At 46.0% G+C, this 27496-nt stretch overlaps 2 protein-coding genes across 3 annotated transcripts in view; both read right to left on the bottom strand.

The window, feature by feature from the left end:
- The window catches only part of LOC144169419 (luciferin 4-monooxygenase-like), a 56315-nt gene extending 45630 nt beyond the window's left edge, over nt 1-10685 (bottom strand). Inside the window, exons 1-2 of one of the 2 annotated variants that reach the window (XM_077698552.1) lie at nt 10587-10685; nt 5672-5809 (exon numbers count right to left, since the gene is read on the bottom strand). In XM_077698552.1, the coding sequence (XP_077554678.1) occupies nt 5672-5797 (126 nt within the window). In that variant the 5' untranslated portion in view covers nt 5798-5809; nt 10587-10685. Of the gene's footprint in view, nt 1-5671; nt 5810-10250; nt 10445-10586 lie in introns of those variants that run through there. The other variant, XM_077698551.1, reaches the window with a different exon arrangement.
- Nucleotides 10686-23566: 12881 nt separating this feature from the next.
- LOC144169418 (WASP homolog-associated protein with actin, membranes and microtubules-like) overlaps nt 23567-27496 on the bottom strand; it is a 45040-nt gene continuing 41110 nt past the window's right edge. Inside the window, exon 12 of the mRNA XM_077698550.1 lies at nt 23567-26561. Within this exon, the coding sequence (XP_077554676.1) occupies nt 26440-26561 (122 nt within the window). The 3' untranslated portion in view covers nt 23567-26439. The remainder of the gene's footprint in view (nt 26562-27496) is intronic.

The raw sequence follows: 27496 nt of genomic DNA, 5'->3' as shown, positions 1-27496 counted from the left end.
TTATTTTATTTTGCTCTTTTGCTCAATAAAACGTTTTTCCTTCTCCTCCTTGCATCTGAGAGCGAAGTGCTTTACGCGAAGTACGCGGACTTAGAAAGGCGCCTTGTTCGCATGGAGCAGTACTCTACGAAAGATAATTTGGAAATACAGGGTGTAATCAGTAGAGGCCGGATTTTTAGGCATTAAAAAGCGCGTTTCAGGCGCGCAAAGCGGGCAAAACACCGTTTTAGGCTTGCAACGTCGGAAATATAGGCACCATATATATTTACATAAATGCAAATAATTCCGAACAAATACGTGCGCGACTTGTGTCTGCGACAGGAAAATCAAAATTGTTATTGTTAATGATGGCACAAAGGTGCACACAGTTCAACATAGCCGTTCGATTGTCTCGTAAATCTGCTAAACTAATGGCGATCGATTGGCTTAATTCAACAAGCGCAGTGATCATATTTATGTTGGAAGGCCACTGTCGCCTGCTCAAGTGTCGCATATAGTAAGAGAGGCAAGAAAAATAATACTTGAAAGCTGGGAATACTGCCTAAAAAAGCACTACTTCATGTCGACCAGCGTAATTTAAATCAGAAACAGGCACAAATAATAAACGCGAGAAGAACTACTACTATTTATCAAGAAATTAATACGCTCTTATACATGGGGACTGTCGGGTACAACTCGAGCAGTTTTCTCATACATAATGATACACTAATGGAACAATCAAGGTGTCCCAACACTGGCAAATCCGTTCCCACGCACTTGAAAAACATTTTTCAAAGGGTGTTTAGCAGCCAAAGATATTTTTAATGGAAAAGCGCGTTTCAGAGCCCACCGGCCAGGCGACTTTTAAGGCGTAAGAAAATGCTGCTGCGCAGTTATGTTTCGCTGTTGGCTCTTCAATGTGTGAACGGTCTGCCAACAAATGCGTTCTCGATGCCCAACCGTTGCGTTGAAAATAAAGTTGGATTTGAGTATGCTTCCAGAAACGAGGATGAGACTGCTCGTGTTTGAAGAAATCTGTTTGGAGAGCACGGAACGCAGTCTAATAATCACTGTGAAAATTCTGGAAAAAATACACTATCACCGTCTCCAGATATTTTTGTTCAAAATTGTTCCTCTTGTCACTGAGAATGAGCGTCCCCTTCTACTACTGCTAGGGGTTGTTTTCCGGTAATTGGTTGAACGGGAGGACTAGGTTGATCCATTTAGAGTTCTGAACAGTCAGTGCTGCCCGAATAACGATCTCAACTTGTACCTAAAAGCGAAACTCGAGGATAATTAGTGTTCATATAGGCGCCGATTTTGAACATCGGCATTGAAAACAAGCATTTATAAGCATTTGTAGGCATTTAGGCACAAACGCAAAAATAGGCATTTGTAGGCAGTATAAAAACACCATAAGAGCACTTCTTGCCCTCTAATTCGTGCTCATGTATCAAAATGGCGCGATAGGAGCGCGAGGAACAGAATAGGCATTTGCCTAAAATCCGGTCTCTAGTAATCAGTGAAGACGATGATTCCGACACTGAAATCCTTTCGAAAGTTGGCTCTGCGGTAAACGAGCCAATCGACGACGCTGATATTGAGGCTTGCTCCCACATGTTCCCAGATTGTCTCATGGTTAAAAGAATGTTGCCGGTCGCTGTGGTGTGAAGGCTGGTTTTTCAGCACGCAAAAGACGGAACAAAATCTGTGGAATCATAGATAGAAAGCTCAAAGGCTTGTCGCATTGCGCAAGAAAGGGTTGCGGGGTGAAGCACGTGTCCCCTTTTATACTGTGCAAAACGGGTGTTGTCTGCCGTTTACCTTTTCCATGCGCTCATGTGTATATAGTACAGACCGATAGGTGCGTTGGCGCAAGGCTGTTTGAGCATAAACATCATTTCCAAGGAAACACGTGCTCGCACGTGGATCAGCACTGTTCAAAGTGCGGATGCCAGCCGGCGTTTCATGACACGGCGGATGCGAGCATCTGTTTCTGTGCAAAGAGAGAGGCTTAAAATGTAAATCATCAAGGCGTAAAAGGAAGTAGGAAGAAGTGGAGGAGGAAAAAAAGAATAAATGGAGTATCAGTGCGTCCTCGCTTACACGAAAGGGAGTTTGTATTTTTAGAACGTTCTCTGTCATAAAAAATAAGCGCATTCAGCGGCACGTGTGGTTGGTGCTGGGCACGTGCCAGAAAAAATCACGAATGTTTGTGACGTCTGTATGATGTGTGGTTACGTGGGTATGCGGTTGTGTCACAAACTCCCGCGTACACCATCTGCTATTCTTAGCATCGTTATGGAGCATCTAATAATTCTTGTATAGCGTTTTATTAACCTAATACAGATGATCTGCCCATGGAATTTTCCTTTTCTATTCCCCCGTCGAACCTCAGAGAAGTTTCTCCAACACAGCGCCTATGAGTCATCGCTCGGCCACCGTCGTGAACCGGACACGTATCGAAATCTCGCACGTCTGTGCACACAGTAAATAGCAAAAATATAAGCAGCCGCAGCTTCGTGAACACGAGGTGCCGCGTAGTGTTACCAGTATCGAACCTTTCCGAACCTTCCATAGGGGGTGTATTCCAGGAGACTGCTCTTGGCACTCTGTGTGTTTTGTATTTTATTTTATTTTATTTTATTTTATTTTATTTTATTTTATTTTATTTTATTTTTCGCGTTAGCGCGAAGTAGTTCCGTTCGGAGGTCGAGATGTAGCAACGGCTTCTGCCCGTATGTGCATCACCATCAGCGACCCGCGCCCTGTAGGACTCCAACGTACTCCCGTGTCTTTAATCACCCTGTCTGTCATCGGTCTGCCTGACCTACGTCGAAGTAGCGCTTCACAGGTAGCCAAGATCGCCCTCCGGACAGCGGTGCATCATCCGGCCCGGAGGGTGAATGTTGTGGGACTTTGTCTTACATATGCATCGAACTGTTTCCATTAGTTAACTCAATTACTTTGTAATATTCATTGTTCCGCTCCTTGTTTGTATCCTCTGTAACGTTTAACTCTCGTCTTTGTACTTTTTGTTGCCTATCGCTAAGATCCATACTCTACTACCTGTAAAGTCACTCGCCTGTTAAAATATAACCCTCTCTTTGTGGTTTTTCTATTAAAGGCTGTCTCGTTCTTTCCGCTCTTGTCGGCGAAAGCCGCTTCATCAGACGGCCACACCCTCGTCACCGGTGCCCTGTAGATTTGGTGGGGTTGTTTGCTCGCCCGAGTTGACTCCCCATATCTTCTTAACAGCGCACCCTCTTAAAGGAAATGGTGACAGGTTGTTAGTGTTTAAGTTTGTGTCGGTTCCAATAAAAAAAGTTCATCTACGAGTCAGCGCTGTGGTTTGTTTATTTCCGTCTTGTGACCGTGCCGTGTGTGTTACTTTAAGATCGTCATATCTTAAACTTAGCAATTGTTCTGGAACTTTTCCTGATCGATTCCATGAAAAGGGTCAGAGTATCAGTCATATGCAAAGAGGAAGACACAAAGAATACTACATATTGCAGACCAATATCTGTTCTACCTGTTATTTTCTCTAAAAAGTTGGGAAAGATGATATTTTCACGATTAACAAACTTCATCGATGCAAAAAATGTGCTAAGTCTCAATTCGGCTTCCAAGCACGAATATCCACGGAATTAGCTTTATTGACCTTAAAAAAAAACATCGTAAGAAACATTGACCAAAACTTATATACAGTAGGTCTCTTTTGGGAATTAGCAAGGCTTTTGATTTACCTGATTATGAAGTTCTTACCACAAAGCTTACACAATACGGTATTCGCGGAAGACCTTTGGTCTTACTTGAGTTTTACCTGCACGGCCAACAGCAATGTGTTTTTTATCCCTTTCACCAGTCTCATAGAGTACCTCAGGGTAGTGTATTGGGTCCACTTTCATTCATTACTTATATCAATTACCTTGTCCAAGATTACACCGAAGTTATATTTATGGTCCACGCTGACAATACCACTTTACTGTCTCCAGCTCTAATGCAGATAACATAATTGTAAAATGCAATGAAGGTCACAATAAAGTATATTTGTGACCCAAAATTAATAGTCTGAATTAATACCACAAAAACAAAGTCCGCCATCTCCCTTGCTGAAAGTAAACAAGTGTCTCTCTGTCTTATCAGCTAAATTATGAAAAAAACAGCCTGTTTCGATTGTCCGTGATCACAAAATTCTAGGAGTATGTTTTTCTTCAAACTTGAACTAGTATACTCACATCGACTTTTCAAAAACTTTGCTGCAGTGACAGGAGCACTATCGCGTTGCCGTAGTATTCTTCAGCTACAAGCAAAGCTTCAAATTTACTATGCCTTATTTTTTTTTCCCACACAAATTACTGCAATCTCGTTTGGGCTACAACAACTAAACCTAACATTAATTGTATTGTCACCACAGAGAAAAGAATTACCAGACAATTATCAAATCCAAACCGCACTTACTACAAGAGAAGCATTTCTAGGGCACAGTTTACTTTACTACGAGCTGATAAAATGTATGAACTTCGGTTACTAATTGCAAAGGTTTAATTTTTAATCAACTGAAACCATTAATTGCCTCTCTTCTCGGGCATCGTTACAACATTACTCATCGGCTGTTAAAACACGCTGCACTGATATATGGCGTTACCACACTCGTAGGAATGGTTTCAATAATTGGCTTTTAATGTTCCCCTGAACTGGATACAGTAGAAGGCAGCTTTGAACTTTCATCGTGCAATTGTGATGCAACAAAAGATCCAGTGTCCAGTGACTCAACAAAAGATCCATTATTGTTTTAGATTCCGTGTTTCTGACCCAATGTGCCCGGAATTACTTATACAGCTTGTTGTACACCATGCTTGTTTCTTACTTATGTATTTATCGCCTACTGATTATGTATAGATTCTCCATGTGAGAACTAACCAAAAATTTTAATCTTGTTCGTGACCCGTCATCAACTATGTTTTCTCTTCTTCGCCCAATTTTGTAATACCTTATTAAGTGAAACTGTGTATTATTACTGCTGTTCTTTATGCATCTTGCCTGCAGTGCCTTGTAACGGCTTTCTGAGCCTTTGTCAATCTGCTAAAGCAGCTTTCAGCCAGGGAGCTGTCCAGCTGCTCCTGAGAAAATAAACTGAATTAAAAAAAATGAAAGAAGGTGGAATAAAAGTGATTCATAATTTATTATTGATTAATAGTAATGATTAGTGATTTGTGATTACGGTGGATTAAGAGGGATAAAGGTGATTAAGATTAAATAGTATGGATTGAGGTTGATTACGATTAATTAAAACCGGATTTGGGTGGGTGTGAGTGAGCGCCGATATAGCACTGCCACAGTAAAATAGCGAGGTGGTAAAATAGCATGGCTGCTGTGTCAGTGGGTGGAGGTGTATAAAAAAGGCACCCGGCCGTAGCGATAGTACAGCCAGAAGAGAAACCGCCCCGTCAACTGTGGACGCAAATAAGTATCGCCAGGCTTTTGTATTCAAAGCACGTAAATAGACTTACAGTATTTCTTCGAATATAAGGCGAGTTATTTTTTAATTTTTTTTTTTCAATATTCTTTGCCTCCAACTCATAGTTCGCCTTGAAGCTAAGTATTTTTTTTTACTCTTCAAAATGCCTTATCGCTTATAACCGAAAAATACGGTAGGCAGTCCGAATCTTTTTTTTTTTTCAACACTCACCACAGCCGTCTTGGATCCGTGCGCTTCGAGCCTTTCCATGAGAACAACGTAGGCAGATCGGCCTTCGGCCGGAGGATAGTCACCGTAAGGGGAGTAAATTACCCCGTTTTCCACCTTGGCCCGCATGTTCAACGTGCCCTGTGAAAAAGCTTATGGTTCATGAGCAGCCATGCCAGTTAATTTAATTTCCTTCGTTAACGTTCCTTTATCGCTATGATTCACGGGGAATGGTACACAAAAATGGTATAACGAGGACCGAGGCCCTTGACATTATGACAAGGGCGTTTTTTAGCAGAAAACGCGAGAAACATTAAAGAACATATTTCGCGCTACATGAGGTGTGCAGTGACGCAAAAGAGGGAAACACTAATAAACAGATATCAGTGCGTTAAATTCACGTTGGCATGTAAGCTATGCGATCAAAGGAGCTAGAGACCCCACTACAATAGCCCAGTAATATTTGCAGTGGTTTTTGGTCGGCCGCCACCAAGCGCAAAACAATATTCTGCGGCGTCGTCGAGACGTCGCCAGAAAGCAGCAGGAGGGGAGGTTGGGTCTCCACTGCTTCACCTGCTTTACTTGATATAGATTATTTGTGCAAAGCTCCGGATAAAAGTGGTATCACTGTTACCGGGACAATGCAGTCTTTTTAAGGGCACAGGGTAAGGCGAAATTTTTAAAGGCGACTTTTTTTCTGCGCAATTAAGGAAGTTCGCCTCCTTATGCACATTTTCTATAATCACAATTATCTTACAAAGTTGTAATTCTGGCTCAAAACCATTTCTCCGTAAGCAAGTAGTAAGTAACCACGTCCCACTTTAGAATGTACTCCGTGTTTCTTGTCATTTTTTCCATCAAGAAGATCCCAGCTCCACATGAAAACGCTAGGCTGGAACCTGCTGTATTAAGAAATTGTTTGGAAACCATTGCATAGCTGATTTTTCCACCAAGGCAATCCGAAGACTCTGTTCACGTTTTTTCCACATTTCTGCTTCGGAAGCGCGCGCCAAAAATGTCTTTGTTGGGCTTCACACTCTTAAGATTGCAACATTGAATGCTGTTCTTTCATTCAATGATGGTAGTATCGTACGAGCTAGCATTTCGAAATAATTCGGATTGAACCCTGGGCGCAACACCACCATCAAGGGGCTAAAAGAAATTCATGGTTGTAAAAGCGCTACTTAAAAACGACGACGAAGGAAGAAACACAACACGAAGCGCTTCGTGTTGTGTTTCTTCTTTCGTCGTCGTTTTCAAGTAGCGCTTTTACAACCATGAATCTGTACCAACAAGCCCAACTGGCAGTTCTTCTAAAAGAAATTGACCGCAAGCAAAGATACTTTGCGAAGAGAGCTACACGACAGCTCACAAAATAGGCAAGGCAGGACAGACGACAGGTTTAAAAGCGAAAAATGACTTCGATGGTGATTACGAAGCTGGTGCTTACTAAATAACTGAGCGGTGTTTGTGGCAAAAAAGTATTGTTTTCCACCTATTTTATTTCTTCAACTCAATTATATCAAAACACTGTTTTCTATTACATAGGTACCATTGTTTCCTCTATCTTCCAGGATAAGAAGCTGATTCTTTTTTCCTGTTATCTACATATCTTGTCACATATACTGTGCCAGAATTGAAAATATGCACGTAACGGATTATTTTTTCTGCTACAGAATTTGCAGTATGTAAATTAAGCCAACATTTAGGTACTCGAGAAAAAAATTGCTAAAAATTTTATTTCTGTTTGATTTCGATATTTCTGGTACAGTGAAAACAGCCCGAAATTTGAAAGAAAATGATGTATACATTATGTAAATACCTTTAGTAGATGCCGAGAAAAATGTACCTCAAAATGGATAAAAATGCGTGGGAAGTATACGGTTTACCCTGCGCCCTTAAAGGAGCCATGAAGACAAAATACAAGTTGGGTTTATTAGAAAGACTGCTTAGTCCCGATAACAATGATACCAATATCATCGCAATCTTCGAACAAATAACGGAGATATTGAAGAAAACGTATGAAGCAGTCGCGACCCCATAGCCAATTTCCCGCAACTTTTCTATGACGCCACGGAACCTTGTTTGTGCGATTGCGCGGCCGCCTAACTCACCTGTCGCGACGACACATGACTGGACGTCTGTAATGGGGCCTCCAGTTCCATTTGACCGCATCACTTGAATGCTAACGTGCAGTTAACGCACTGAAAATTATATTTTATTGTTCGCCCGTATGACGTCATTCTTGCTCATAACACGTCACTGTGGAGCAAAATTTGAAAGTTTTTAAATACTTCTTGTTTTTTTTTTTCGTTAAAAAACATCTTTTGTGGCTGTAATCGAGCTGAGTGAGATACTGAATCCTAGTTCTTTCAAATTAAACGAAGTTCTATTTTCTCGTCATGGCTCCTATAAACCAAACTTGGCCCTAGAGCCACTAGATGAAGCTTATTTAGTGACTCTACTTGGCCCCTTTGCACATGCGGCTTCATGCACCACGTACACAAAGTTGCTCGTTCGCTGAAGTAATTGCGCCACAAGAACTGTCACCGTTGGGAAAACGCTGCACTACCAAAGGCTGATAAACATGGGCTCTTTTGATTTGCTGTAACTCCGTTAATACTGATCGCATTTACAAATATTTTGCGGGAGTATATAATTCTGCTCCCTGGTACTCACCTACGGGGCAGAAACTTGGAGGCTTACCAAAAGGGTTCAACTTAAACTGCGGACGACTCAGCGAGCAATGGAACGGAAGATGACAGGTGTAACATTAAGGGACAAGAAGAGAGCGGAGTGGGTCAGGGGACAACACATTAGTAGAAGTTGAGAACAAGAAATGGACCGTGGGCAGGGCATGTAATGCGAAGGCAAGATAACCGTAGAGAAGGCAAGCGTGGCAGGGGGCGGCAGAAAGTTGGATGGGCAGATGATATCAAGAAGTTTGCGGGGATAAATTGATCACAGTCAGCACAGAACCGGGATATTTTGAGATCTATGTTAAAGGCCTTTGCCCTGCAGCGGGCGTAGACAGGCTCATAATGATGATCATTCTGGAACATATGGTGCGCTGCACGCAGTGTGTTCGTACTCACGGCCTGGGATAAGCAAGATCACATCCCCTTACCTGATTTCCCGATACCTATCCCTCCGTGGCAACGACCTCTCCTGACCGAACCAACAACAACTCACCCCATCACCCGCGCAACGGCCATTCCTAGACAAAAACGTTGTCAGAGGCTATTCAGCGCAAAACAATCCGACGAAATCGACATTTATACTGATGCCAGCCTGACACCACCAAATGTTGGAACTGCCTGGGTTTCCCCAGATGACCGAACCATTATAGGAACCCGACACTCCAAAATTCCTGTAACACCCACGGAAGCGGAACTACTCGCCATTACCCATGATCTTGACTACTTGATGTACGACCACCATCAACCTATACCAAAAAAGATCCGAATATTAACCGATTGCTACGAAGCATTTCAAGAACTGCGACGACCATTTTCAACGCACCCTTCCGTAAACCAAATTATCCGGCAAACAATGACCCTACAACTGCATGGCATTCAAGTCCGCATAGACTGGACTCCTGGCCATGATTTGGCGGCACCGGGGAATCAGGCAGCCCACGAAGCTGCGCAGGAGGCTTGCTCTTTCCTATCCTCCGCTGACCTCGCCGTCGCCCAGCCTTCAGACCTTCCTGAATGCTTGGACATGACCGAAAATATCAGCGTACCCCCCGCCATTCGCATACACCGGTACAAACACGAAAAGAAACTCCGACTCAAGCAACTTACGCCGAAGGATCACGTTTCCAACAGACCTTCCCTTACAAGAACCCAAGAAATATTTATTAACAAATTCTATACAGATGCATCATTTTCACCGGAAACAATTCGCAAATGGTACTACCCCCACATCAACCCAAAATGTCCATACTGTCAGCAAGCCGTCACAGCTGATTTGCACCACCTGGTCTGGATATGCCCCAAATTCTCTCGATACCGGAATTTCACTTCCCCAAACCCAGATCCCTCAACCCGTATCGATCCCCTCACATTAGATGAACACACCCTTAACCTTATAATACGGTTCGCCACTAAGAGCGGTCTAGCGCGAGTTATATAGCGATGGCCTACACCAGTGAATGGACCATTCAATGCTGAACAATTGTCCTGTGAAAAACTGATGCCGCCTCCCGAAGACCACGAACTCATACGAGCCCCTTTCAACCATGAATCCTCCCCTCCCAACTCCCCCACAGGGCCTCCGGCCTTCCCTTTTTGAATAAAAGATTTAACAACAACAATCGCATCGTCAGCGGGTGTTTCATAGCCGCTTTAACTAAGTGACCAAACTCAAATGCACAATCCGAAAACGGTAAATTAGGCCGTATTTTCAGAGAGAAAGATGCGCATGCAGTTCCTCACTGCTATCGTTACAATCTATGAAGCACCGACACTTTTTGGTCTAACTGCGACCTCTCACTCCCACCGTGAGTGTACGTTGGGAGACGATGCGTTTACGGCGTAAGAGACTCATTCGGCACGAGTGAATACTGCGCAAGACTCACGTGGCTCCTTGTCTTCGAGCAACCACCGCTGACTGTTTAGGTTCGACTGGGGAGGTCGAGGGGCGCGCTGTATTATTATGAGCTTGTAACTTTCCTGGGGCTATGCGTATACAGTGCGACAGCTGTGGAAGGCTCGCATTCCCAAACCAGCTGTTGTAAAGCAATAGCGCTGGAACAAACGGCTGCGCGGGTGGGCCGGGCCCGCGATAAGGAATATGCAGGGGGAAGCACGTAAAAGCTGCTCCGACACATGCCTACAGTGTCGCTATTGTGGCAACCGCATATTTTCTTTTCTCTGCGGAGTTCGAAGCGCTCAAACATCTCAGGGCAACATACCGCGGCTGGGTCCGCGTTGTCGCTTGTGGCTGTAAACTAATTGAGGGCGCCATTGCTTGCCGTACTTGCCACTCTGGCTCACTGGCTAAGGCGTCGTGCCGCTGATAGACGCGGGTTGGATTCCAGCCGCGGCGGCCGTTTTCACAGCGGAGCTAGCTGTTGTCAAGCCGTAAGTTCGGTGTTTACAGGAAAAAATACCTGGAAAATGCGGAGCCCTCGTGAGCGCGTGCCTCGCGGCGACCGCCGAGCGTTCCCGGCACGCGTAGTGGCTTTAGCAAAAAAAAAAAAAAAAACTCCAGCGCTGTCGTCAACTGAGGGCTAACGTGCACGTAACGCTTGGCATCGTGGGCACGACGATATCAGTGCATACGACGATGACTACTAACTAGCACAGTGCAAAGCAACGACGGAGCATGTAAATAAACAATTTCAAACTTGCACAAATGCGTGGTGCTGTGTCCTTCACTGCTTACGTAGAAAGAAATCCTGCAGCTTCGCTATGGTTCAAGCGTTGCGCAAATTAGTGCGAGCTTCGCCATTTGAGCTGGTGGAAGTATGAAGGAAGGAAGTTAAGAAAACTTTATTAAGAAAGGATGACCCGAAGCCGCTGGGGAAGTATGACGATGAATCCACCACTCACCGCGAAGAAGAGGACGACCTGTTCGATGCATATGTATGACGACGATTAGTACTAGCACCGCAATTATGCAAATAAACAATGATACTGAAACTTAACTGTGTGTGCGGCAAAGCTTCGCCATTCAAGTCTTGAGCGTGAGTGCAAACTTCCCTGAATTTTTTTTATTGATCATAAAACGAAAACTCCCGTGTTTCGAGATTTCTGCGCACGTTAAAGGGCACCAGGTGGTCGAAATTAGTATCCTTCCGTTACGGCGCGCCTCCCAGCCAAGAATTGGCTTCGGTGCGTTAGACCCGAACTTTTTAAATGTGCTGCACCCATGCGAACGGCTCGTTCAATAAAAAGTTGTCCTCCTCCTCCTCCTCCTGTTTTAAGCTTTCACACACAACGTTCAGGCTGTATCTCGGAACCACTCGATGAACGCGGGGAGTGCGCTCTGAACGTGAACGTTGCGTTTTCTACCGATAGGAAGGCAGGCTATATTTTTCCCGCTGTGAGCAAGCAAGATGATAAGCCGGGGCGGCTGTGACGAGAAACGCACAAAGCAGTTTGTGTCTTGCGTGCAATCAGTCGTGAATTGACCGCTGCTGACACGCGGGCAGTGTACATAGGACAAGCCGGACTCTGACTCCACAGCACAACAGTCAGTTCATTGTTTGACAGCCCGTTCGCGCATCCGATCTTGCACTGCATAACTGTAAGCTGTAGGCCCCTCTGCGGATACAGCGGTGACGAGCAGGGACAGAAGACAGATGACACAAGAAAACCTTTTTTTTTATCAGCCGGGACGGGTTAGTGCTCGAACGACCCGTGCAGTGACGATAGTTTTGTGTGTGTGTGTGTGTGTGTGTGTGTGTGTGTGTGTGTGTGTGTGTGTGTGTGTGTGTGTGTGTGTGTGTGTGTGTGCGTGTGTTTGTGTGTGTGTGTTTGTGTGTGTGTTTGTGTGTGTGCGTGTGTGTGTGTGTGTGTGTGTGTGCGCGTGTGTTTGTGTGTGTGTGTTTGTGTGTGTGTGTGTGTGTGTGTGAGTGTGTGTGTGTGTGTGTGTGTGTAATTAGTTTAGGTTATCGGGATGGACTGGTCTATGCATAATTGTTTTCTGATTTTCTGAACAAATTTTGTTCACAGATTCTGCTGTGAACGCAGAATCTTTCCTAATAAATGTGCTGTGGGCATCGACAAAGCAATGGCGATTTCTCAACCAGTTATCCTCCCAATTCCTGCAGCGTGCCTTGTCAACTGTCTACGGGGATGATGCTGACAGAAAAATCTAGATTCACCCACCCGGCCAAAAGTTTAAAGAATTCTTGCACACACACATGTGCACACATAAACACACACACACACACACACACACACACACACACACACACACACACACACACACACACACACACACACACATACACACATATATATATATATATATATATAATTGGCAAAACCTTTCCAAACGGCAAAATCTGATAGCACATTGTTGAGCAAAAATAAAACAGTAGGCATATTTGAGGGAAAGCATACTACCACATCTGACACTAGTAGCGGTCTTTTAGATAAAAATAGGCACTGGCTTGATTTTTGTGACATCAAATAAAGGAACACGTTAAAACAATGTTTGAACCAGAAACTAGCTAAAGAGCTCGCACTCGACATTGAGGCGGCACCCCAAGCCTGACACCAACGAAAGATCCCAACACTGAAAAGGACCAGAATCACCGACGTTATGGGACTATGACGCGCGCGCTATACGTCCGAGATAAACGCGCGTTCCGTCCCCGGGTCGCGCAGCAGCTCGAGCGCATAGCGATTCACGCCTTGTGGCGAATGCTGCAAACAACGGTATTGCTTTTAATACATTCAACCAGGTGCCGCTGTCAAATAGTTCACCGCTGCAGCTGCGGAGCTCCGTAGGTCGCCCATCTCTATGGGTCGCCCAAAGAGAAATGGGTCGCCGTAGTTATCACTGTGACATTATGGTCGCTCAATCGCGCCGGCCGCAATGGGCGTTTTCTCTCCTATATATTCTCGCTCCGTGGTGGGTGCATGGGATGTTTCTCTAATCTTCGTCGATAATGCGCAGCTGATGCAGAATTACTCCTCGCATAGTCCGGCGGTAACGCAGCATCGAAGCTCGGAGCAGGCTGAGCGATAAGAAAAGCGCACCTTGCGTTCTGGCAGCTGAAGGTCATTGCCACACGATAAATGACATTGAACGACGAAGCGTAGTAGTGCTTTCGCTCTAAAAAGAGCATGTTTACACGCGCCAACACGTCAAGCTCGGTGTACGTCAAGCGGTTGCCGAGAGTTTTCAAAGCACGACGTTAAGCCTAACACTCAGCGCTTATACCCGGCAGCGCATTTTGCCATCTTCTCCATCACTTTGGCGAAGAGCTTTGGCCAATGACCCTTGTTAGGCCTATTCCATGTCAAAACGACATCAAACTCGGTGTACGTTAAGCAGGGTGGTACAGGTTGGTAACAAACTCAAATCACTACGATAGGCCTAACATTCGCCGTATACCCGGCAGTTGCTGCTGTTTCCTTTGCGTTTTTTCCTCCTCCTCCTATTACTAAGAGCCTTGACCAATCTCCCTTATGAAGCCTATGTTTAGGTTTAACATTGCGTAACCTTGATGTGTCAAGCAACGTAAAACCCATTTGGCGTCGAGATATCCGTTTCGTCGGTAATCTCGGTGCGATGCAGAACGTTAAATGTGTTGATATGCCACACACCGCCCATAAATTGGCATAAAAGATACTAACCCATCCTTGTATACAAAAATATTGCGTATAATTCAGCCATGAGAGCAGGTCTTTTCGATTAGGCCAAATGTAAAATTTTCGAACACATTATAGCTAACTACATTTCGAAGTTTCTGAACGATAACGGTTTATCAACCTGCTTCCAGCATGCTTTTAGAAAAAGATTTTCTACTATCACCAAATTAATCTCTATTGTCCACAGTTTTGCCGCCGTCCTTGATAAGTCTGACCAGGTCGACGTAATTTTCCTAAATTTTCGAAAGGCTTTTGACCTTTTTCCATGCACACTCGCAACTCATGCACAAACTACAGTAAATTGGATTTACTGTCTTCATAACAAACCGGATTTCTTATCTATCTGACCGCACGCAGTATGTTAGTATTGATAATAAATGTTTCAAGTCATTACCCGTCACATCTGGCGTGCCGCAAGGTAGTGTACTGGGCCCTCTATTGTTTCTGATATATATTAATGATATTGTTGATGTAATGCCCTGTACAAATCAGACTGTTTGCGGATGATTGCGTCCTTTTTAACGAAATAACTTGCCACGAGGACCTAATTCGATTAAATTCTAACCTTCTTAACATACAGTCATGGTGCACAAAATGGAACATGAAGCTAAATGCCAAAAAAAAATCGGTCTTCATGAAAATTACTAATAAGAAAAACAGCTTGTCGTTTTCCTATGAGCTCCCTGCACGGCCCCTTTGTGAAGGCAGTTCTTTCAATTGGTGTCACCATTACAAACAAACAAAGTTGGAATCAGCACGTTTCCAATGTCTGTGCGTCCTCTTTTCGCAAGCTCTGCCTTCTCAGACACAGACTTAAATTAGCTCCTCCAAGTGTTAAACTTCTTGCATACACATCGATTATAAGGCCGAAACTCGAATACGCATCCTCAGTTTGGGAACCACACAAGCAAAAAAAACATTCAGGAGCTTGAAATGTTACAGCGCAAGGCTGTTCGCTTTATATATCTACTCAAAATATCGTTTGTCGGACTCTCCTACTAATCTGATGAAAGAGCATGGGATCCAAACATTGTAGGCACGACGTAAAATAGAAAGGCTTAAATTTCTTTACCAACTTAAGAGCAACAAACTTGGCATTAACCCTGACCAGTATATTCAACCATTGACTGCTCGGTGTGCACGACATCGACACAGTGCATCACTGGCCCCCTACAGCGCCAGAACAAACGTCTTCAAATTTTCCTTCTTCCCACACACCATATCCGACTGGAATAATCTGCCTGAATCTGTTATCTGCAGCATTGATGGGATTGAACATATAGAAAATTGAGACAGTGTGTTTTTTACAAGTTACTGTATTTTACCCTGTGTTGTCGGTTTGTGTATATTTAAATGATTATGCCCCTCTTGCTTGGGCCCCGTGTGGCCCGGGCCTGCAGTATGTCATAAATAAATAAACAATAAAGAAATAAATAATGTTTGGCGCATACCCAGCAATGCTGCTGTTGTCATCGTTTCATTTTTTTTATCGGCTTCAAACCAACACCTTTCCATACTTAGGAAGGCTCCACGCAATGTACCCTATACAATTTATCATGGAACTTTTAGAGCCCCAGCTAATTCTTCTAACAAATGCCCTTCCTCGTGCCTTCTTTACATTGTCACGTGGGCCTCCCATGGCATATCCCAAACTTCATCCCCAATAGCGGCGCTGCTCAGTTTGGACTATAGAGTTCCTCTATATAGCTCCCGCAGGGAGCTCTAGTCCAATATAAAACTCTATATAGCTCCCCTGTATATAGCTCTATATAGCTCTATATAGCTCCCCTGCGGGAGCTATATAGTTCCCCGGCGGGAACTCTATATAGCTCCCCTGCGGGAGCTATATAGAGTTCCTCTATATAGCTCCCGCAGGGAGCTATATAGAGGAACTCTAGTTTGGACCCAGAAGGTCAAGCACAGCTCGCACGACAGGCCACAGGTGCAACCAGAGCCACAAAGTCCCTGAAAAAGCAGGTAAGGAGGGCACCTCCCCTTTTCCCCTCCGCCCCAAGTTAGTACATCTCTTTTAACACAGGCTGTAGGTGGGCCAGTTGGTAGATAATTGAGTCGAACAGCGCAAGAACAGGACGATAGGAGGATCACACAAACGCGGCGCTGTGTTAGTGTGATCCTGCTATATATCGCCCTGTTCCTGCGCTGTTTTTGACATCCCTATCCCTTCTCTTGGGTCAGTTCCGGGCACAGCTGGCAGGCGTGGCTCACAGGCGCGGCTCACAGACATGCCAATATCACCGAATGCTAGCTGAGCAACGCTTGCGTGTTGAAATTGAAAAACTCCCGACTTTCAAGGCCAACTCTATAGGACGTGAAGGTTCTGAGGACTGATGCAACTAAGCCCACAACAATTTCATTGATTCAGTACTTGCGCCTGATGCTGGTGACTGTCACGGTGCAAGTGGATACCTTTAGGTTTTTTCATCTTTATCAGGAAGGCAGCCGCCACAACTAGGCATCAGGCCTGTTACCTCGTGCTCACGATGAGCACACTGTTTTAACGACAACTGCGGCGGTGTGTTAGTATAAAAACCCGCTCGCTTCTGTCAATATTTTAAAACAGAAAGTCACGGTATTTTAAGTACATAAAACTGCACATTGTTTAAGAGCACAATAAACACACAAGACAAAACCATTTGCGCACCAGACTAGTATACACTCCTGTCCGACTAGCCAGAGTTTCTGCCACCGTAGTCAGGAGAGCTAATCACGTGACAAATATTATCCATTGTCGAACGATTTTTTAAAGTAAAAAATTGCCTGTGCGCCAAACATAAAGGAAGATCGATCAACTTCCGTATATATAGGGTTAATAATTGTCCCACTATCCATCGGGCGAGGGGGAAACGTACTCTCGTACTCAGCGGTCGCGGCGCGCGGCCGTCTTTCCTCCTCTCTGGAGTGGGCGCGCGATCACGGCGGGCCCGGCGCGGCGTCTCCTTTGCCTTGGCTACGCTTCGTAGGCATCGCGCGTGCGGGTTTACCACTCATTTACGCATTCTTTCAATTAAATGTTGCTAATAAATGAGCGAGACTAGCAGCTTGTGAGTTGCACACTGTAAAGCACACAAAAGTTTTGGCAATTTTGTTCTTCTGACCTACCTTGGAGTAGTGGCACAAAATTCTTCTACCTTGTTTCCAAACTAAAATGGGTCACTGAAACTTGCCTGTGCCGCAGATGGTATTAGTTCCATCCACCGTTGCTCCGGTCACATTGCGGGATACCCGGCTCCAAGTATTACGTGGGCTGGAGTCGGCGATTTTCACAGTGACTACTACCTCCCTAGGTCGTCCCTTTCCCCAGCCAATCTGAGCGGAAGGGGGGAGGGGGCTACTGAAGGGGATTCCACCTCCCTTCTTCCCCCATCCCCGACTCGGGCAAAATAAAATTGTTCACTCACTCGCTCCAGCAAAGAGTTCAGTGTATTACCCAAATTTGATGTCTCGTTATCGGCAACAACAAACCTAGATAAAAGCAACGCAAAAGCGTACGCTTGTCTGGTTAGCCAACGGGGGACGCCTAATAATAAGTTGGCCAACGGCGGACGCTCTCCAGGAGCTGTGCTATTCATTTTATTTATGTTGTACATTAGTTGCACGGCTAAATTGTGCTGCAGAGCAGCTTGAAATTCTAAAGAGAGGAAATTTTGTTTATAGTTGGTGGCAGTGTTGATATATCGATAATATTTAATACAAACTATGTAATACGCCAAATATTTACTAATTCCACCCAAAACTACGTGTATTAAACCCTGAAAGGATGTGAAACCAAAAGTCTTACACTGACGTCGACACGCGCTTCTGTTTGTTGCCCATGGGCGCCTAGCGTATCACGGTTATATCGTTTTAATAAACATTAGCCTTTGCAGTAAAGCGATCAAAATACCCGCTTTACGCGATCCCGGGCACACACACACACACGCAAACAAAAAAATTGTGATGAAGTACTGCAAACGTGTTCGACATGGCATCGTTTACCCACCGTGGACCACGCTACCTCGAAGCGAATTTCAGCTCCACCGCGGCCTTAAAAGCCGCCAATTTAAGCCAGATCGCTTAAACTGGTCCTATGCAACAACTTTCCCATTTAAAGTATATTACGGAAAAGAACGTACAACGCGCTACAGGGGAAAATTCACCGAGCCGCCGTAGGCGCCCATGCGCCGCGGAGCAAACGCCCAAGCCAGCAAACCGGCCAGCTACGAGAGGGCGCTGCGCGCGCAAGATGGCGTCCTGTAGCCGTCCTCTCTGAACTGGACGGCTACACCGACGCGAACGGCAACCTTCTTGTACGGATGGCAGAACGGCTTCACCTCAGCATCGCTAACCTGGATCCCAGGTGCAAGGGCCAATACACATGGTGTGCCAAGAACAGTGCAACGTGTATCGACTATGCTCTGTTATCGCCTCGCCTCCTTAGCCTCCTACAGAGCCTTGACATTGATGAAGAAGGACAGTTCAGCCTAGGTAGTGATCACAATCGCTTGCGCCTGAACTTCAGCCATAAGCAATGTCAAAAGACCAGACCCAGAGAGACAAAACCCTCATATCTGCCAGTGCGGAAGATGGAGGTTGTCGCCGAGGAGTTCGAGAAAGACCAAGGGCGGAAAGAAGCCACCACGTACGCGGAGTACATAGAAGCCTTGCGCCATATAATGCGCAAGCATATGGTCAGGGACAAAGGCCATGGGCGAGCAAGCAAGAAGCCGTGGTGGGACGGGCAGGTGGCCGCGGCGTGGCAAGCGCGCCGCAATGCTAACAGGGTTCACCGCAGGGCGGTGAGAGATAAGGACAGTGTGGCAGCGGCAGAGGCGTGGGACACATACCTACAACGCAAACATGAGATGCAGGCAATAGTCCAGACAAAGATGGCTGATGCGAACCTTGCACTGATGAAGAACATACGAACGGGTGGTAAGTCGGCAGCCCAGAAATTCTGGCGGTATGTCAACTCGCTGGACAGAGGCAGTGAAGGGCCGGCTGAACTGGTGGACACTACCACAAGTCAGCCTGTGGCAGATCCGCCACGACACATCACCGACTACTTGACAAGCCTGTATGGGCCACCTATCCATGTACCGGAAGACAGGCAAGAGGAGACAAGGCCCCCAACATCGCCTCCAAGCCAATCAGAAACAACCTGGGAAGTCACACCGGCAGGCATAAAACGTGCACTGGGCCGCATTGGCATGGGTACAGCCACGGGACCAGATGGAATACCTGCTCGCATACTCAAGCTGCTCGGACCGGGCTCGAGAGAACAGCTAGCGGAGCTGTTCACCAACATTCTTCACGGGGAAGATATACCAGAGGAGTGGCGAGATGGCAGGGTCGTGCTCCTTCTGAAGCACGGCGGCAATGCGGCTCATATCTGCGACTATAGGGCACTCACGGTCACCAGTGTTGTGTATCGAGTGTTCATGCAGGTGTTGAAAGCGTGGATTAGCGGATGGGCGGAGACTGCGGGGTGCCTGACGGAGCTACAAAACGGATTTCGTCCAGGCAGGCGTTTGGAAGATAATCTGTTTGTGCTCACGAGCTGTATAGATATTGCCAGGAAAGAGGGCCGTAGACTCATCTGCTGTTTTCTGGATGTGGAAAAAGCTTACGACCATGTTCCGCACGCAGCCCTCTTCGATCGCCTTGGCACTCTGGGATTAGCGCCACTTCTTTTGGACACTATAAGGAGGTTATATGTGGGCAATACAGTCACGACTGTATTTGGGAACGTGCGATCGGAGAGAGTCACGGTCCAGAAAGGCTTGCGACAGGGCTGCCCACTGTCGCCTCTCCTCTATCTGCTGTATGTGTCCGGCCTAGAAAAGTCCCTCCTTCAGGCAAACCTGGGCTTTGGCTTAAGGTACAGCACCAGCGGAGTCGATGATTCCCGCCGCCTGCCGGGTCTCGCATATGCTGACGACCTTGTCCTCATGGGAGAGGACGAACACGATGTACAACGGCTGTTGAACATTTGCTCAGTTGAAATCCAGAGACTTGGTCTCCGCTTCAATCAACGGAAGTCCATGGTTGTCCAACTAGCCGGGGACATGACTAAACAACCGGTCCTGACATTGCAGGGAGAGCAACTGACTGTCGCCACGTCCTACAAATATCTGGGCGTAACGCTGTGTACTGGGGCCAACATGTATGAACTACATGAGGCCAAAGTCCGCCAGACGGCACTCAGGGCGCAGTGCATTCTCCGGCGTCGCTGTCTATGGGGCTGCAACCGGTATGTCATGGTGCGGGACCTGTGGAAGCTGGTCCACGTCCCTGGCCTAACCTTCGCCAATGCGGTGATCTGCTTGTCGGCACGAACCCGCGAGTGGTTGGAGAGGCGTCAGCGAGAGGTTGGTCGCACCGCAGTGGGGTGTCATGGTGCCGTGGCAAACGAGGCCATACAGGGAGACCTTGGATGGTCCAGCTTCGAGGCCCGGGAGGCCTCGAGCAAGCTAAGCTTCCGTGGCCGTTTGCTGTTCATGGCCCGTGAGCGGTGGGCACGGCGCGCCTTCGAGTACCTGTCTGCTACATGCGTCCGCACAAAATGGGTGCAGCGGGTATATCGTATTGAGGCTAAATGCAACATCTTTAGCCGGCCCATCGAAGCGGGCACAGCAGCAGCGTACACCCGGGAAGTGCGTTCCCGAGTCCAAGACGCAGAAGAGGGCGTCTGGCGTGCGGGAATGGAGGGCAAGGAGACACTCGGCACCTACCGGCAACACAAGAACGCGATCGGTGCCGAGAAGCACTATGACAACAGCATTGGAAGCAAACTGCTGTTTGAGGCACGGGCTGGGGCACTACGGACGCAGGTGTACCGCCGGCGGTATGACTCGGCCCCTGAGGTACAGACTGCGCTATGTCGTGTGTGTGGAGCCCAAGAAGAAACTATCGAACACATCGTACTCCAATGCCCGCAACTCCCGCCGCACCCCAGAGAGGGCGCCACCCTGCCAGTGGCGCTTGGGTTTGTCCAGCTGAGCCGCCTGAGCGACGATAGCGAAGAGGCCAGCGACGGCACCGCAGAAGGGGAATCGAGTGTCCGGGTGACAAAGCGGCGCCTAGCGCAATGGTGGGCTGTCGCGCACAACCGCGTCAAGGCGTCAGACTAACCGCGCATTCGAGCGCTCGGTTACGGTGTGCGTGGCCTGCAGGCATTGTGCAGTGGCATCGTCTGGTGTGACACTCGTGCAGGAGTGCTCAACCGCGACATGCAAAACTGTCAACACCGAAGTGTACTCTCTTGTGTCTTTCCATGTTTTGTATGTCTTTCACTGTTTTTTTTTGTATGTTTGTTTTAGTTGGCCAGAGCACTCATAGTGCCGACCCGTTGCAAAGGGTATGACCATTAAATCATCATCATCATCGGCGGCGCCCTCGTTGGAACGGTCTTATCTCGGATCTTTGGCTTTGCCCCTCACCACTCAAAAAGGGGGTCAGCGACTGATGAGATCTGATATAACAAAAACTGCACCAAATGCAGCCCCAGTGTTCGGACAATAAACTTGCGAAAATTCTACGCCAGATTTGTTGCTACTGCGGCACTGCCTATCCACCATGATGCAGGGGTGGCAGGCTTGGGCCTGCTGGAACAGCTCAGGGAGCAGGCGAGAGTGAGTGAAAATTCTTTAAGACAAGCTCCAGGCGCTGATAGATGGGCGCCCGCCCGGTGGGGGGCCTCCTCTAGTCACGGGAAGCCCTGATCCGCGCTGGCTGCCCTGGCCCTCTCCACCAGGCTACGGATTGAGAGGTCGGAGCTGGCCAGCTGGCCCGCCCACTGCTCGTGCGTTGGGTGAAGATTGGAGGTAGGGGATGGAGTTTTCTGACACTCCCATACCATGTGGTACAGGGTGCCAGGATGGGGACAGAAAGTACATGTAGAGTAATAGAGGGTGGGGTAAGGAGGATAGGAATTTGAAGTTGGCCAAAGGCAGTCACCTCTGCTCTGGATAAAGGGGGATGTGGTGGCGGGAACTGTCGTCTTTCGTCGTGGGTACTGTAGCGGCCATAAGTTTTGCACCGTCGGCATTGGTGATGTTCACGGCATGGGTAGGTTGTTGGTGGTATGTAGAGGCATCCGTTAACGAGTACAGGGAGAGTTGGGGCAGGAATAATGCTGTTTTAGGGCAGCTTTGGAGCAGTTTAGGAGATTAAAAATGAGTTTTGTAGTAGTGGAAGTCTGTTTGGCAGCAGATTTTTAGATTCGAACATCATTTACCTGCATTTTTTTTATTTGTGCTAAACACACGCACAAAAACAACACTTCATATGGTTCTTACTAAACTTTTAATACTGAGCCGACTACATTTTTGGCAAATTAGAAATATGCCCCCATAATTCACACCTCCCAGATGACACGAGCATCAACTAAAATGAAAGTATAAATGACCAAATGATTTGGGTAGCGACCCCTGACTCGACTTCAAACGAATAAAAAATAAACGTTAGTGTTATTGCACCATTACTGCTGACATAAAAAAGAACCAAGGGAAGACTAGAGGTAAGCGAAATGTTTTCTTTGGCACCTAAGAATAATCTTACCTTCATTGTATACCTAAGACAAATGAAAACAAAAGAAAAACACATGCTCCCGTCAATAAAACGTCGCTGGCATGAGAAACGAAGTGGAAACTAAAGATAAATGATGCATGATGCATTGCATATACTGTACCTGAAAACACTTTGGAAGAATTAAGAATAAATGTTCATGTTTACACAACGCAGCAAGATAAAGAACACTTCAGCGTATTATTAGAACTCCTGACCACGCAATGCAGGTTGCTACCCACGAAAAAAAAAAAAAAAAAAAAAAAAAAAAACACCCAATAACATTCGAATATACCGAGATAATGAACATACCACTGTTTATCAAACCTTTTTATTTGCGCATAAACAGTGGAGCGGGAACTGAAAAAAAAGAAAAAGAAAGAACTGCTGTACGGCAAGCATCAACAGTAATACTGTTCTACTTTTTGCTTTTGACAATAACCGGAAAGATAGCAAAGATGGCTGGTGATGACTCATGTGCCACGACGCAGTGTGGAGTGGGGCGAAATGCGTGTATTCCCTGCCACCAACCTCCTTCCTAAACATCGTGGAGAGAGATAGGATGAGATTATGTGGAATGATAGAGCGAGCTTTAGCTCACCTGAGCTTGCCATACGCACATTATACCTCAACGAATGTGTCTGCGCTGCTCCCTGTGCAAACCAACTGGAATTCAATTGCCTAACATTCGGAGGTACATTGAGGCAGCGCTTGGGAGCACTTTTGGCGTAATACGTATTGCATTTTGTAGTAGGATGGCACAGGAAAAGCGACTTGGCGCAGCGCGGCGCAAATGGAGCTGAAATTCCACCCCTGTTGATGTCAAATGCTTTCAGCTTTGTTTGTCGAGCAATACCACACCGAAAAAGGGGGGAAAAAAAAAGAAGAAAAAAAAAAAAAAACGGGGGTGGGAAGTGCTGCTCGTGAATACACGGTAAAAAAGGTCAGATGGGAGAGGCTCTGCAGCAACGCATTTGCTCCACCACATAGTGCTCTGAAGGAAATGAGAAATACACTTTATTATGCCAAATCAAATAAAAAACTATTTCCAGACATTTAAATTCTGAACAGGTATTCAGTGCCCTGCAGCCTGCACATAAACACAGTGCAGGCACCGCCACAGTGCAATCACAGCCGTCTTAACCTCGTTGTTGGGCGCCTCCCAGCACTGACTTGTCGAAAAAGCCAATAAGTTCAGTCTCGTGAACCATTCACAAACATCCACCAGATCAGTCTCAGGGCCACTGATGTTTGCGGTTACACTATACTAAACCTTTGCAGGACTGCGAGCACACAGTCCCGAAAGACTGTCAGCAAGCATTTTGTAAACCAACTGCTTCTTTTATTTTCTACGCAGTTTTCACTCGCGTGGACGTAGCAAAGCACACACATCATTATTGCACCCATGACGTCGTAGCACTAGGGCTTCTCGAAAGCACAGTACAGTGCAAACCATTTCTAGCAGTAACTAAGGTACAAAGGATATACACACGACACTTAAACGAGTGAAACTGAGAACAACACAAATGACAATACATTCTCATTAGAAAGAAATAATTCAACCACAAAGTCTTCTGAAATATCGTAAAACGGTGTTTGATTATAACATTAGGGACCAAAAAAATTGTGTTCGTTGCATCAAAAAAGCTGCACTAGAATGTTGGGGTAATTGTGGGAGAGAACGATCTCTGGGACATTTCACAGCGTAGACCAATAATGTACAGGCTTGTGAACAGAGACGCGGACGTGATAACAAATCACAGTTTTCAGCGAACTACAGTGACAAGTTTACTACGAAAGCTTGCTAAGGGTCTACAATGTAACGGGTACACAGGACAAGAGACAGCATGCTTGCCACCGTAAGCCACTTTCAAAGCAGGATAACTAGCGTTTCAGAATCGAAGTGACAGCACATAAAGAACAACTCCACCTATGTCACTCCACCTATGTGTGAAACCAACGATCCAGGGGCAGTGCATACTATGCCAAATATTGTTCCTCAGTAATCCATGCTTCTTTAAGCAGAACTGCAACCTTACTCTGTAATGTGGTAGGGAACGTGACGTGGTTAGTAGCTCTAGTAGCTCACATATTTAGAAGAACTTGGTGCGCGCAAGATCTCTGGGGTTTGCAAACAATATTACACATTTCTGAATCTGTGCAATCCAGTTTAGTCAAATTTCACAATAACTGCTTTGTTGTAGAGTGTACATAAATAATGTCTTCAAAGCTGTTAACCTATTAAAGGTTCACACCTTGTTTAACACCTTTGAAAATCTCGGACAAATTGAGGCCCGCTTACTTATATGTCAAACAGTTGCCAAACAAATTTATCTAGCCCCACCAAGTGTTTTGAGTAATCGGTACTGGTATAGGAAGTCTCCCTGCCTCCTTCCCCTCCAAAAAAACGCAATTAAAAAAAAATTCCTCATACAGGTACACTTTAAAGAGAGAGCAAACTTACTAAGCCTCAACAGCAAATAGTGATTGAACTTCCGTTACCAGCCCATGAAGCAGATAACAAATAACACCATTTTTGCAACACAAGCTCATAATCATCTCTAAAATGAAGTCCACTCTCTTATAACTTCTGTGAAAACGAGTGAAAAGCAGCATTTGCCCTTTCCCCTCAAAAACATTGCAGTTGAGTTCATAAGCAATTAGAATTAGAAGAGCAGCACCTGTGATGAACAGGAAGTAGAACAAGGTTAGGTGGGTATATCCCAAAGCATGCGACTCTATTGAAAGCATCCTAGGCGCAATAGCAAGACCCTCATGGCAGCAGAGCCTACGAAACGTATACATAAAGAACAGAACATAACGCTTTGTACACAAAAACTTTGTTCCTAAATTATTTCAGCGGCTAGCTATAACGAAAACACCAGCTGACAACAACTCACTACATCTTCCATTAGCAAGCTATAGTACACACACTTGGGAACTAGCAAACGCAGTTGAGCAAAGCAGGAACTTCCAAAACACAGAACTGAACAAATGTTTCCAAGTGGCAAAAGTCGTGAAATGCGGCCATAACTCTACAAACTTTGCGTTCAGAACAGCAGGTCGTTCACTGGACAATGCACATATAACGTGCATGCGAATTCTCCACCACAACCGCAACTTCCAAAATCAAGAATGTTGTGCAATGTTGCCAGGCACTTGCAATTCTTGGACAGGTAGCAATGTTGCAGGGAGAAAAGGAGAAGAGAGGGGAAGAACACACATTTCTGTCCCATTCAGCATCACAGTCAAAGGCATGCTCATTATGAAAAAATTCAAACTAGGAGGAGTTAAAAAAAAAAAAAATGGTCACATCTGCTCAGTGGTTGAGCACAAGCGATGTAAGATAAGCAGGCTTCACTGCATTAACAGTGCCCCATAAAAGGTTAAACTTCACATTAGAAGACAATGTGTAACTTAGGAGCTAACTGAAAAGTTCGAATAAATATGAGTTTCACGCTTCCCAGTTACACTGCACTACTAAATGGTATGCAGAAGCATTTTAAGATAAGCCCTCACCTGGCAGGAAGGTAAAAATTTTTAAAGCTGGCCTTGTTGTGCATTTAGTGCTGCCAGAAAGGACTTAAAATTTCTCCGCACAAGATGACAAGCAAACAGGGTTTTCTCAAGCCAAGAACTCGGCTTCAATGAGAAGCTACAGCAAAAGAAGACACACGTGTCTCCTTTTGAGAGATCCCAACATCCTCCGTGGTCTTCACCATCTTAACCCTGCATGAGCATCATAGCACCAAAGCGCTGAGAGTATGACTGGTAAATATTATCTGCAGAGTAGCAATGCATTGCTGGTTGGGGACGGAACTGCTTTGTGAGTGCGGACATCATACGCTGCTTTGTTTCAAGGCGAAAGAGCAATCACTCGAAGTCGCTATTCTCGCTCTCCTGATCAGAGCTGTCTAGGCCACGTGAGGCAACGTTGATTCGCTTCAGGGTAGCTTCGAGGAGGTTGTTGAAGTCACTTGGATTGCTACCATTGACTGCAAACAAAAAGAAAGAAAAAGTGCAACACTGTGTCACAGACTACATTTCTGCATACATGTATGCATTGCTATAACCTAGAGACATACCATTCACTAATGTAACGTTCTAATGCGCTTCGGGGGAGGGGTGGGGGAGGTGGTTAGCGTTAACTGGGCCTGCACTGCAGCGTAGGCACTTCATGAAATAGGTTGGGCCATTCTCCGTGTTTGATGCACACGGTGGGGTCGTTCCACCACCTAGGAGGCTAGTGTGGGGCTACACCATTAAAATTCAGTCAGTCGCACTACCGAGAAGGCTGTTTAGCAGCTGGGACACTTCACTTCCCACAAGTAGAAATGTACCAAGGGTTGTGCATCGAGGAGAGCAATGCACCTCCTCTTTCCCAATCCTCGCGCTCCTTCATGGTGGCGGAATAGCAGAAGCAACTGGACAGTCGCCAACAGAAACCCCTGTGGCAGCATTCAATAAATATTTGAGTGTCTCTTCAGCAGCTGTCGGTGCCTCACCCACAGAGCCATCAGCCACAATGTTCTCAGTTTTAATTACTTATGGTTGTGTTATAACAAGTCACTCAGCAGTGTAGCTGCAACAGCATCAGGGCGCAAATGGCCTTGGCAACGTTTCCACCCTCATTTCGTCTTTACCTCAACAGTGCACAACGAATGTCTCTGACTATTCCTGGAACTCATGATGAGCCTAGATCGCTTTCCCCCAGATGAAATGGTGGCACTGACGAAGTCCTGACCATGAAGTGCGATAAAAAGGAGCGCCGACTGTGGCACAGAAAAAATCATTTGCACGGGCCGACAATGTCCCCGCGCTGCCGGCCACCCAGCTTTCACTTTGCTGCCTTCCTCTTTCGCCCCCGTCCTGTCGTTGTGCCTTTGTACATTGCTCTATCTCCCCTTACTTGCTCTCCCCAGCGGCTTAT

The sequence above is a fragment of the Haemaphysalis longicornis genome, unplaced genomic scaffold, assembly GCF_048455015.1.
Source record: "Haemaphysalis longicornis isolate Haplotype H1 unplaced genomic scaffold, Haemaphysalis longicornis Haplotype H1 scaffold_2, whole genome shotgun sequence".
NCBI lineage: Eukaryota > Metazoa > Arthropoda > Arachnida > Ixodida > Ixodidae > Haemaphysalis > Haemaphysalis longicornis.
This window is presented reverse-complemented; position numbering and strand designations above follow the sequence as displayed.